The following is a 12,437-nucleotide window of genomic DNA, read 5'->3' on the forward strand; positions in this document are numbered from 1 at the left end:
TTGCACAGCGCTGTGCTTGAAGAATGGACTGGGGAGAAAAAAAAATCAGAGAAGCCAGTCATTGAGGCCTTCACAAGAGATGGGAGTTGAGCCATGCATGGTGGCGCATGCCTTTAATCCCAGCACTCGGGAGGCAGGGGCAGGCAGGTCACTGTGAGTTCAGGGCCAGGCTGGTCTACAAAGTGAGCCCAGGACAGCCAAGGCTACACACAGAGAAAATCTGTCTCGAAAAAAACAAAGACAAAACAAACAAACAAAAGAGAGAGAGAGAGAGAGAGAGAGAGAGAGAGAGAGAGAGAGAGAGAGAGAGAGAATCATGTAGACACACCAAGCTCAGGGACAGCACTTGCACTTCCGGGTCAGTTTGTCTCTGATAAGATACCTATTATTTATTATTTTTAATGATGCAGGTCTGTAGGGGTGGATATGTGGGGCGTGGGGCTCTGTTGGTAGAGCAAACATCCTCATCCATCTCTTGATGCTATGCTTCAGGATTGTCTCACACTTCCCTCCATTTCAGCCCATGTGAACAGCATCAGCTGTCCTCCCCAGCACAGACTATTGCATTTATCCAAGTGAAACATCACACCTGAAGCCAGTGGCCTATCCCCCAGGTCACTCCAGAGTGGCTAGCCCCTTCTGAGGCCCCCACTACCCTCCCTCCCAGCTTTATCGCCAAAACACCCAGCACTGCCTACAGGTGCACTCCACTTAGACATTATTTTAGTGATAAAATTTTATGTCCCCCCAAAAAAAACACTGTTCATTGTCTTTTGTAGACTATAATAAGGTAATAGTCTCTCCTGAGGGCTTTTCCTCCCCCTTTTAAATAATTCTGTATCCACACCAGCACACATTCTCATTTGAGTCATCAAATTGAATATTATCCCTGTAGCAGGCACATCCCCAAGGTGAAAAGCCACACAAGAAGAATTGGGACTTGACTTATGGCTTATTTTGGTACAGTGGCAGCCCATAATATTCTGGTTCATGGAGCGAGAGGCAGACAGGGATGCAGGTGTGTTGATAGCTGGGAATTCAGGTGTGTGTTTCCAAATGTCAACTTTGTGCCTCAGAAAAGCTGTGCCGGGTTAAGTTGAAGGTTTAAAAGTGCAATTGTGTTTTCCCAAGCAGACACCTGAGGGCTGAGTCCTGGGTCCACTACTGAGATTTTGCCAATGGGCAAACCCTGACTTTGTAGTCTAGAGGCATTTTACGGACACACACCCTGTGTCTAGCTACAAGCCAGCGGCTCAGAGCAGACTGGCCCAGGTATTAGGACCAGGAAGGGGACTCTGTCTCTCCCCTGGCTGGCTGCACCTCACCTGCTGGCCTGACCCTTTGCTCCTTAGCACACTAAATGCGAGCGAATTTTTAAACCACTGGCCGCTTCTTCATGGTGGTGATGGTGCGGAATGTGACTCGTTTTTAATTTGGAGAACAAACCTGAGAGGGGATTTGCCAAGTCTGTTGGTTCATAGACATGTGGCGGGGAGGGGTGCGTATGTTAGCCCCCCAACACACAACAGTCCCACCTGGCAGTTGGACTTTTCCCCCTTGCTTTTCAGCTGCAAGAGCAAGAACGCAAGCTTTAGGACTATAAAATCCAGCCTTCCTACTCCACAGGAGGTGGGGACCTTGCTTGTCCGCGGGAGTGTCCTATTCCATTGAAGTCTCTTGGGCTGGCCACCCTCCCCCCACCCCAGCTCGATTCTGTCACTTTAAGTCCAGCCCCTGAGAGATAGCCAATAGGAGCCAAATCATACATCAGTCTCTCAGCCTTAAAGCTACAGTAGGGTTAGTGAGATCCAAGTGTCGGGCGCCCCAGCCTCCTCCCCGGCTTCGCGTCCCCTCTGCCCGGTCTCAGAGCGCGCGGATGAGTGGGAGCGCGGGGTGGCGCGCGGCTTTCAGCCTCCTGCTCCCCCGCCGCCGGCGCGTCTTCCTACTCCGCCTTCTCGCTCTCACCGTTCCCGGCCGGGACTCGCACCTCGCCTGTGCCCTTCACTCGTCTTCCTCGTGATTTCCCCGCCGCCTTTCTCCTCCAACTGGGAATGCTAAAACGGTACTGATGGACGTGTCGGAACTCTGCATCCCGGACCCCCTCGGCTACCACAACCAGTAGGTGCCTTACTTTCCCGTCTGTCTGTCTGTCTGTCTTTCTGTCCTTCTGCCCATCCAAGTGTCTCTATCCTGGATGTCGCAGTTCCTCTTCTACACATTCCTGAAGTGGCGGGGACCTCTGAGGGGCACTCCGGACATAGGAGAGGGAAAACCGCACACTTGCTTGGTTTCTCTCTCAGGCTTAAACCCTCCTCTTAACTTTTCCCGCATCCTCTTTCATGAGCCCTTACTTTTAGACAACAGTGGCGCCTTCTCGTTCACTCTGATTTTGCTCCGCGGTAACAAAATATCTCCATTTCCGTGACGGGTAGGCGGAAGCCCAGAACAGGTGCGGGAACGTGACTGCAAGGGTGTTCTGTCCCGTCCTAAGAACCTTCCCCATCGGCGCTTTGCTTTCCACCCTAGATACCCAAAATGACTTCAGCCAGGGGCAGAAAATCAAATGTGCTGGGTCCGGCGAGGGTAACTGCAGGCGGCCAGTGTCCCGCGGGCTCCGAGGTCCCAGCGGGACGCGCTCGATGGGGCTGTCCCCTGGAGCTCCTGGGGTGCGGCGGGGCGCAGAGCGGTGCGCTCCGCACGCCTTGCTTGGGGAGCCTGTGGCCCGGCGGGAGTCAGGGTCGCCCGCTCCAAGCTGCGGTGGAGGTGAAGTCAGTTGGAGGATCGGGGCAGCGTGCCCCGCGCTATTTCCCTGCTGCGGTCCGAGCGCCGCCAGAACGTGGGTTAAGCGCGCGACGTGGGTGGCTGCGGCTTTGGCGACAGGACGCAACTCTCTGTAGCTCCGGCGTCTTGGGACAGTTTTCTGAGCGTCATGTGTGGCAAGGGGAGAACTGCCCCGCGCGTCCTGTCTGGGCTATTACTGTTCAACCCGGGCCACCCGTGCTCTCCGAGGTGGCCGTGCCGCCTGCGCAAGCACCTGCCGGGGTCTCCCCTCTGGCGCTCCGCGTTCCACCGCGCTTCGGTGGGACTCGGAGCGTTCGGGCCCGACGTGCCGGGCCTGAAAATGGTCTTCCGCAGGCTTAAAAATAAAAAGACCCAAATAAATAAATAAATAAATAAATAAATAAATAAATAAATAAAAAGACTCAAATGAAAACTCTAGCTTCTGGCGGACAGCTTTCCTAAGTAACTTTGTGCTTTTCTTCTTCACCCCCCCCCCTTTTTTTTTCTGAAAGAAACTTAGGGAGTCAGGTTTTCTTCCCTACACCACTCATTTCCCCCTCCCCCCAATACCATCCCGCCAAACAACTGGGAAGACAGACAGTTCTAAGATAGAAGCTATGGACCACCTCTGGTTCAGTGAAGTTTCGAACCATCCACCTCGCCTTGGAGACCACTTCTACTGGCCTCCAGGCCCGCAGCGCTCACAGCTGCTGTGTTGATAGCTGAGCTGTCCTGGGCCTCCTGACACTGACCGTTTCGCTTCAGGATTTTTCCCCTGGCAAAGAGTCCTTTACAGATACCTTGCAGAATTTAAACAGTCAGAAGGAGGTGTTGAGGGAGAGGAAACCGGTCCTTAATTATAATGGATGCTGATTTCCACCAGATTGAAAAGTGGCTTTTCATTCTTTTTCAAGGTTATGGTGCTCTAAGCTCCTGGGGCTGTGGGTGTGTATGGGGGACCTGGGGGGTCCTTCTTGGCTTTCAGGATCCTGTCCAAGAGAGAGCCAAGGGAACCCCGGGGAAAGACTAGGTTGAGGATGAGGACAGCGATGCTGGTTGGACATTTCCTCACATAAAAAATTACCAACTACATCAAATATTGGATATTTAAATTATTTAGGTTCTCTTTCTCCGGAGGTGACTTCTTCCCTTGAGCTCGAAATATCTGTGTTTGTCCCTGGCTCAAGTCATCATCAATCAATACGAGAATGTGTGTGCGTGTATGTGGAGGGGCCGGAATGTATGCTTTGATAGTGTTGACCAAGCACGCTGCCGGACAGCCCCAAGGTGAAGAGCTGGGCTCTTCCCAAGCCCCTCAGAAGGCCTGATTTCAGTTTGGGGAGAAATGCCCGGTAAAAGGGGACTCTCAGAGAGGCAACAAACAGGATGGAGCCAAGGTCTGGGAGGTCTGGGGAAGGTGTAAAGCGAAAATTATTTACAAACTAAGCCTGGCAGTGATGTGGACTCTACCCTTCTGGCTCTTTTCTTTTCTTTTTTCCCTTTACAAAATAATATTAACAACAACAATAACAAAAATAGGCCTGCTGTGACTGAGGACTCAGGCAGTCTTGAAATGCTGTGTTTTGTTTTGTTTTAAGCCCAGAACCTTCGAAGCAGCAACTCCAAGCTATAACCAGTAGACCATATGCAGCTGTTTGCCGAGGCTATGGTTTGCATTTGCCTTGGTATAGAGGTGCGGGCACACAAGGATGGGCATGGTGGGGACAGAGGACGGTATGTGGAGACGGCAGGTAGCTTTGGGACAGCCTCTAGCAAAGTAACAAAACAGGAGGCTGCACACTTTGGTTTGTTGGAAGGATGGTGGCATGAACGCATTTATCACAGGCTGATGTTTCTCAGGGAACCTGCCTGTGGTGTGTGTGTGTGTGTGTGTGTGTGTGTGTGTGTGTGTGTGTGATGTGCTCTGTACATACAGTTTTCTCCTCCATGTGGATTCATTGACATTCTCAGACTTGAGAAAGCCCAAGGGCACAAGGAGTGTGTGTTCAGAGGTGGGGGGGCAGTGGGGGGGTAGCCTGCAACTGTCCTTTTCCCTCCCTACACACAGAGAACATTTGTCACGCTTTCTGTGTCATCACACTGTCCCAGGTGAGAAATGAACACACACACACACATGCGTGCACCTTCCTGCCTTTCTGCCCTTCGGTTTCATTTTTCCATAGTCCATCTTAGAGACTCCCTCAGCCTTCCTAACCAGCATTGTATGTATATGTACGGCCTGCCACAGCCAGGGCGACCCTCCTCTCCCGCAAGTTGCCTGTGTGTGAATGAGTCAATGTTGACGCACTGGCTGGAGCCCCGAGGCACAAAACCCAAAGTGTGTGTCTGGGGTGGGGTGGGGGTGGGGTTGCCACCTTTTGACAAGGAGGGCCCCCGTTTTGCTGTTGTTAAGGAAACAAAGGACAAACTGTCCCGAAGGTAAAATATGTGGGTTCACACATAGGAAAAATGCCACATGGTAATTCAAAGTCAGTGACCTGGAGAAAAACAAAGGGGGAAATTAATTTTTAATGGTACTTTCAAAAATAAATCAGAGTGAAGGAATTAGTCGTGGTTTTCCAGGGGAGGGGCTCCAGAAAAGAACCTTTTTTTGTGTTTGCTACTCCTTCGGAGGTGTACATATGTGGTAGAAGATGGTGGGATATAGTCGGAGTTGTTCAGCCTCAAGGCAATAAATAGAAAAAACATTAGGTCAGTGTCACAGGGGCCCAGTCACTGCTAAGGCCCTTCCTGGTTGGTAACAGGCCCTAATATCCTTGGAAATTTCCTCTTGGGGCAGATTATTTTTACCAATTCCTTTAATCTTAGAAACAGTTTTCTATACTGGCAATAATTACAATATATGAAAAGATAGGTTTTTTTTTTCTTTTATTAAGAGCATGCACGAGAGAAACAACTTGATCCCCCAAACAGGAACCTTTTCATTCTATTGATTTGAAGTAATCAATAAATATCCCATTTAGTCGAGAAAAGGGACAGAGGAGACTTTCGGGGACAGCAGGGGGGGGGTGGAAGCTGTGATAATGCCTTGATGTCACAGGCAGCCCCCTCCCGGAGTACCCTGCCCTCAGTCAAGCCCTCGTAACTCATGTTGCTGTAGCTGGACATTTTGCCACTTTTTTTTTTTTTAACAGAGCTTGAAGTCTTTGAGAAGTTTCTCTCCTTTCTTGGTCCTCTGTAAAATTTCTTGCTTCTCTGTAATTTCCAGGCTGTGGGTAGTGCCTGAGAGTGGGGCTGCTGGCAGCCTGCAGGGCAAAAGCTACTGGCCAAACCAGCCAACAGCACATAGACCAGAGGAAGGGTGCTAATGACCTGGCTCCCTAGAACTTAGCTGTAGAACTTTGTCATCTCTACATGGTTAAGCCACAGCCCACATTTAAAGAAGGGTAGATCATTAGGCCATGCTCTACCTGCTCAAATAAAGCCTGACTTCATCCATACCCTGAGTGCGGGAGACCCTCAAAGTGCTCTTCCTGCCTACACAGAAGCTCTGCCTGGCATTAGCCGGCATGGCTGATGGCCTCTGGGAATGTAGATTCCGGTGACTCCTGACTCAGTGTTACTGCAATGTCCCAGCTTGGCTGGAATGCTCAGCTTCTGGTCTCCTTCTCAGTCTCTGTCACCCCTCAAGGGTACATGGGGCAAGAGTGGGGCTTGTGAGTGCAGGGTCTGCAGACTGTGCTTGAGAAGCTGTGAGGATGGAGCAGAGAGAGATGGGATGTGGCCAAAGCTTGGAAGCACCCTGAACGTCCTGCTGTATGCCCTTGAGAGTCCCTGCTTGTGTGTGTGTGTGTGTGTGTGTGTGTGTGTGTCTGTCTGTCTGTCTGTGTGTGTGTGTGTGTGTGTGTATATGTGTGTGTGTGTGTAGGAGTGTACATCTGTGACCCCTGACAGAGCCTCCTTCATGCCCACAGACTATCTCATCTCTGTCCCAACACACTCATACCTCTGTGGAACGCTTGCAAAGAGGACCGTTCCTTAGAGTTGGGCCCCACAGGCTTCAGCTGGTCCCAGTGTCTCCTGGTGGAACTAGAGTGGCCTGGAGCCGGGTTACATCTGGTTGTCCAATTGGCCCAATGTGGTCTGGTCCCTGTGCAGGGAGGCTGTGGTGCTTATAATTGCAAATGTAATTAGCAGACCAGCCATAGGGGACTGGGATGCCCAACTTCTTTGCACATCTCAGTGACCCCTATGATAGCTGGCCCGGCAGATTAACCCTCGAAAGACCAGCCTGCCTCTTGCCATCAGTAAGGCACACTGACAACAGCAGAGCTGTGCTGGGACTCTGGCTCTCCAGGCCATTAATGAGTAGGAGAAGTTGGTACTTTTCTCCCCTAGGGACACTGGGCTAGTGACCCCTCAATTCTTGTCTGCTGAAGCATTTCCTTCCTCGTTTTCCTGGCCTTTGGTTGTATGCTGGTTGGTCCTATGACTCTGGGAGTCAAGCAAAACTCTCAAAAGAGATCGTGATGACTTCTGCCCAAAGCACCTGGGGGTCAGGGGTCGGGGCTTGTATTCACTCATCTCATCAGTCTCTTCCACAGTCAGCTTGCAAGAAGTGAGTGCTTCCCAGGAGCCTGAGCTCTGCAAGGCTGGGCTGCTTTCTGGCTGTCCTGCTTGGAGATTTGTGGACAGCCCGTCACTGAAAGCAGAGACCCCAGTTCATCATCCAAAACTAGACACTAAACATCGTAGGAGGGCGGACACAAGCAGCAGCCTTGTCTCTCCTGCCCCCTCTTATGAGCGGAGTGCCTCTCTCTTTTGCCTTTCTGCCTTGGTCAGGATTAAAATCAGAGAGGATCGTAAGGGGATTTTAATGTATAAGAACTAGGGTAAAGATGTGTCAAGCCTTTTTGTGATGCCATCAGGAGCTGCACGCAGCCCTGGGTCACTCTGCTCAGGAGAGCTTTGTGTGTGCATGCGCCATGGACATTGTACAAAAGTCTGCCTGACTGTCCCTTGCCTGAGCTGAGATCAGGCTTGGCGACATTCCAGCAGAAACTCTCACCTTGAAGTTGATGCAACGTATGGAAGGGATCACAGAGGGACCCTCTGCCTGGTGTTCCTGTGGTACAAAGGATTCTAGTCTTTTCAGTTTTCAGCCTGGGCTGGACTGGGGCAAACCTGGAGGAGAGAGAGAGAGAGAGAGAGAGAGAGAGAGAGAGAGAGAGAGAGAGAGAGAGAGGAGGCAGAACACTCAAAGGAACACTTGAGCACTTGGGCCATTCTGCTCCAGGCCTCCATGTCTTTCACTCTCCCTGGACAGCTACATCATCAAAAGCTGGAGTTTAAAGGGTCAGACGGTTTCTTAAGTCGAGGAAAAAGAATTGTGGCTCATCTGCCCTTTCTGTGTGGGATCTGATAAGGCAGAAGGGGATGGTTAGCTGAACATCTCAGAGTTAGGATTGTCTTAGAGTGAACTGAAGCTATGTAAACCTAAAGTGTTCTGATGGTGAACATGTGTGTGTGAGAGAGATTGTGTACATGATCTTCATTTTGAAAAAAAAAAGTCTTCATTTTATTGTGTTTTGGTTTTGGTTTTGGTTTTTGGTTTTTTGGTTTTTCGAGACAAGGCTTCTCTGTGTAGCCCTGACTGTCCTGGGACTCTTCTTGTAGACCAAGCTGGCCTCAAACTCACAGAGATATGCCTGTCTCTGCGGACTGAGTGCTGGGATTACAGGCATGTGCCACTGCGGCCCCTGGCTCATTTTCTTGTGTTTTTAAACCTGTATAGATTTTGATCTTAAAATATAAATTTTCTAGCCAGGTGTGGTGCCTCACACCTTTAATCCCAGCACTCAGGAGGCAGAGTCAGGTGGATCAATGTGAGTTCAAGGCCAGCTTGGTCTACAAACCAAGTCCAGGACAGCCAAGGCTACACAGAGAAACCCTGTCTCCAAAACCCAAAATAAATAAATATATAAATTTCCTCTTCAAGGTTCCCAAATTTTCTATTCCACGCTGTCGTTCAGTTTTGTCCAGGGTGGAGGGTTTTTTTTGTTTTCTTTTGTTTTAATTTATTCCCTGCTGTTGTCAGCACTGCCTGGGATGACGCCACTTCTGGGATTTGGTTTCTATAAGATGTTATTTTATTCTTCAACACTATCTTATTCAAGGGTCAAAGGGTAGTTGCACAAACTCTGTCCAGGTTTTGTTTTTATCATGTGGCTTCAAATGAGATCAATTTGTTTGTCTAACAGTATAGCATGGTCCTCTCTGGCCAATTACAGCAGCAGCTAGCTGGCTGCCAGGTGACTGACGTTTTACTAAAACACAGCATTTAAAACAGAACGAAGGTGACACACCAAAATCACAGTGGGCCACTGCCATCCCAGAGTTTCATATCTGAAATACAAACTATTCTTTTCACTTGGCTCTTTAACTTTCAATTGCTCAAATTAACTGGAGTTCATACATTGGTTCGTAAAATTATCATTGGTTCTGCTAATTCACTTTGTTTGGGCTTCTGGTTTGAGACTTTTTTTTTTTTCCACCTGACTGTGTAGATACCTGAAGGTGGGCATGATGACGCATGCCTGCAATCCCAACTCTTGGGATGGCAGGAGAATTAGAGGTTCAAGGTCATCCTCAGCTGTATGTAGAGTGGGAAGCTAGTTTGAGCTATATGAGATCTACAGTAAAAGAGAAACAGTAAGATCTATGCCCCAAAGAGAATGAGGGTGTGGAAGAAAGACCTGGAAAGGCGGCTGTTGGACATCGCCAGCTTTTCCCTGTGCTCTTGGCTTCGGAAGGGCAGAGAACCAGAACCTGCAGTCCTAAGAGCCCATTCTGGGGAGGGGTGGGGTGAAGGGGGATGTCCTGGGTGACCTTCCCGCCCCCCCTTATGCCTTACAATGTAGCCTCGCCTTCTGTCTTCACTTATCCTCTCTCTCTCTCTCTCTCTCTCTCTCTCTCTCTCCTTTCATTCTAACTCGGTACAGCACGTCCTTGCCCACCATCCTGCTTCAGTTCCGTGTTCTGGAGGGAGACCGTAGGTGTGTGGGTCTGACTGCACGCATGTCTCAGTGCATGCACGCGCGTGTGTTTGAGCTGTCCGTGTGGTGAGCCGGTAAAGGATGGACGCAGAGTATCCTCAGCCACTGCACTCTGACTCAGCCACCAATCAGTCCCTTTATCCGCTGTTGCTCACCTGCTCACCTGTTTTGGTAGGAACAGCAAGAAGAGTGAGGAAAGACCCAGGATTCACATTTCATTCAGGCTGTGTCTGTTACCTGGGGGAACAGGTGACTGAGTGTGAATGGAGGTAGCGGCAAACTCTTCAGTCAGTGTTCAGGTCTTCCCACCATCTCACTGCCTGGTCCTGGGTGCCCTCCTATCCTCTTGTTTCTATTTTCCTAATTGATCTGCAGAGACCATTGTTAGTAATAAGCCAGCCTTTCAGCGTGCGCAGAACAGTATTTAGCCTCTTCCTTTCAGCCTGACTCTTTGTCAGCCATCTCCTGGGTCTGTTGACGCTGCCGTCTATCTAAACAGTCAGGCTAACAAGCTCTGTCAGAAAGAGCGCTGCTTTTCACAGAAATGATAGCAGTAAGGTGATGGCCGTATTGGCTATAAGAATGGTAATAATGGCTTTTGCCTTCTCCTTTTCCCCCCAGAGTGCCAAGCAATTCTCATGACCAGTTTTTATCACGATGTCCGGATAAGGGTGGACAAATTTTGCCTCAGAACATAAATGTATTAGTGGGAATTGTAAATAGTCAAAGGCCTCAGGTTTGCATATTTGAACTTGCCCAGGAGCAAAACCAGCCCAGTGTCTGGGTATGAGCATGCTGGTGGCAGAGAATCTGGTACTGACCACACGTTCCCAACTCCAGAGAAACACAGAAGAGAGAGAGCTGTCTCTCGTTAAGGATGCCTGTTCAGGGACTCTGCTACATCAGCAGCCCCGTGTGGTTCCGCCTCTCATGCTGCCATTGGGTGGATCTTTCTGGCTGCATTCTCAGATGTTCGCAGGCTGGGAGCCTTTGGAACACAAGGGGGTGATTCTCTGACACGAAGCATCTTCGAGAATGCCATGAGCAAAGCCAACTCTCTAGCCTCGGTCACTTTACTGGCCGTTCCATTTCTGCCAGGCTCTTGTCCCAGCTTGCAGGGAGCTGACCCCTCCAGGTGCCTCTGAGTTACTCCTGTGTCCGACGATGCTATGGTTAGGTTCTCTCTCTCTCTTTGCTTTTTGTGTGCGCCTGTGCACACACTTTGGAAAACAAGATACAGCTCTGTCTCCCTTAATATGTCAAAGATCCTGATGTCTGCATTCTTTTGAACAGCTCAGTATCATTAGTACTCAGCCTCTTACCACCCTCCCAAGGAAATAAAATCGAAGCTTTGGATTTACAAATTGATTAGTAAGAGATTTAGCAAACAAGACATTCCCCTCTGGAGATGCAAGCAAGAGTAGCTGTATGCTTCAGGTCCAAATACGTTGTTCATTTAGTCAGTGAGATATCTTCTACTTGCAATCTCCTTGTTGGACTCAGGTTTTTAAAAATAATTCATGAATAGTAAGAACCAAGCGGTCTTGTTGGGTTTAAGAAGGATTAAGAGAAAGGGTGGGTTTTTGTTTTATTTTATTTTATTTTATTTTATTTTATTTTATGTTTTGTTTCCTTCCAGAGAACATTTGGAATCTGTGTGTCACTGAGTGTTCAGGGATGACCTGATCCTGCCTGGCTTCGTTGTAGCAAATGAGCTAGCTGTTCGTTACAGAGAGGTGTAACACTGTCTTCAGCAGGTGCAAGGCCAGCTTACTATTGGCTGTTAAAGCATCCCCTCTGTATGTGCCACAGTCCCATACTGGTTCCAGAGGCAATTGGTTGAAGTGAAGACATTGTCCCGTATTACTAGCACATAATGAAACAGCCAGCGCAGGGGCACTGCTTGTTTATTGACAAGGCAGAATCTTTCTGGTTTCTCTCCTCTCTCCCCTAAGAAGAACTGGAAATATGCATACCTTGGGCTGGAGAGGTGGCTCAGTGGTTAAGAGCATTGACTGCTCTTCCAAAGGACCTGGGTTCAATTCCCAGCACCCATATGGCAGCTCACAACTGTCTGTAACTCCAAGATCTGACACCACACACAAGTACGCATGCAGGCAAAACAGCAATACATATAAAGTAAAAATAAATAATTTATTTTTAATGTGCATACATTTGGAAGAGCCATGGAAATGAAATTTATAGATTTCTGTAGGGTTTTGTGTGTTTGCTTTTATTTGTCTGCTTTGAGACAGAGTCTTACTAGTTGGCCTGGAACCTCCTACGTAGACCAGGCTGGCCTCGAACTCAGGGAGATCCACTTGCCTCTGCCCTCAGAGTGCTGAGATTAAAGGCATGGACCAGCACACGCAGATTTACAGATCTGTGCAGAAATTTTATTCTCTCTTTCTTTCTACAAATAGTATCTACCCCTCCTTAAGCTGCTGTGGTGATCAGACCAAGTCATTGACAAGTGCCAGGCGTTTGGCAGGTGCGCAAGAGGCGTGGCACAAATGTTTAGTGTTAATGAAAGTGGGGTGCCTGGACTGCACTTAGCTAATGTGATCACTGTGGCTTGGATCTCTGTATGTGTAACGCAGGGGATTAGAGAGGGATTACCAGAGCGGGTGGGGAGGATGA

General features: G+C 49.2%; 1 protein-coding gene across 2 annotated transcripts in view; it reads left to right on the plus strand.

Moving 5' to 3' along the window:
- Esrrb (estrogen related receptor beta) overlaps positions 1-12,437 on the plus strand; it is a 152,900-nt gene that overhangs the window by 64,988 nt on the left and 75,475 nt on the right. Inside the window, exon 1 of one of the 2 annotated variants that reach the window (XM_051149618.1) lies at positions 1,801-2,118. The exons of the other annotated variant lie outside the window; for it this stretch is intronic. Within the exon in view, the coding sequence (XP_051005575.1) occupies positions 2,069-2,118 (50 nt within the window). The 5' untranslated portion in view covers positions 1,801-2,068. Of the gene's footprint in view, positions 1-1,800; positions 2,119-12,437 lie in introns of those variants that run through there. 2 annotated transcript variants of the gene reach the window in all.

The sequence above is a fragment of the Acomys russatus genome, chromosome 1, assembly GCF_903995435.1.
Source record: "Acomys russatus chromosome 1, mAcoRus1.1, whole genome shotgun sequence".
NCBI classification, from domain to species: Eukaryota; Metazoa; Chordata; class Mammalia; order Rodentia; family Muridae; genus Acomys; species Acomys russatus.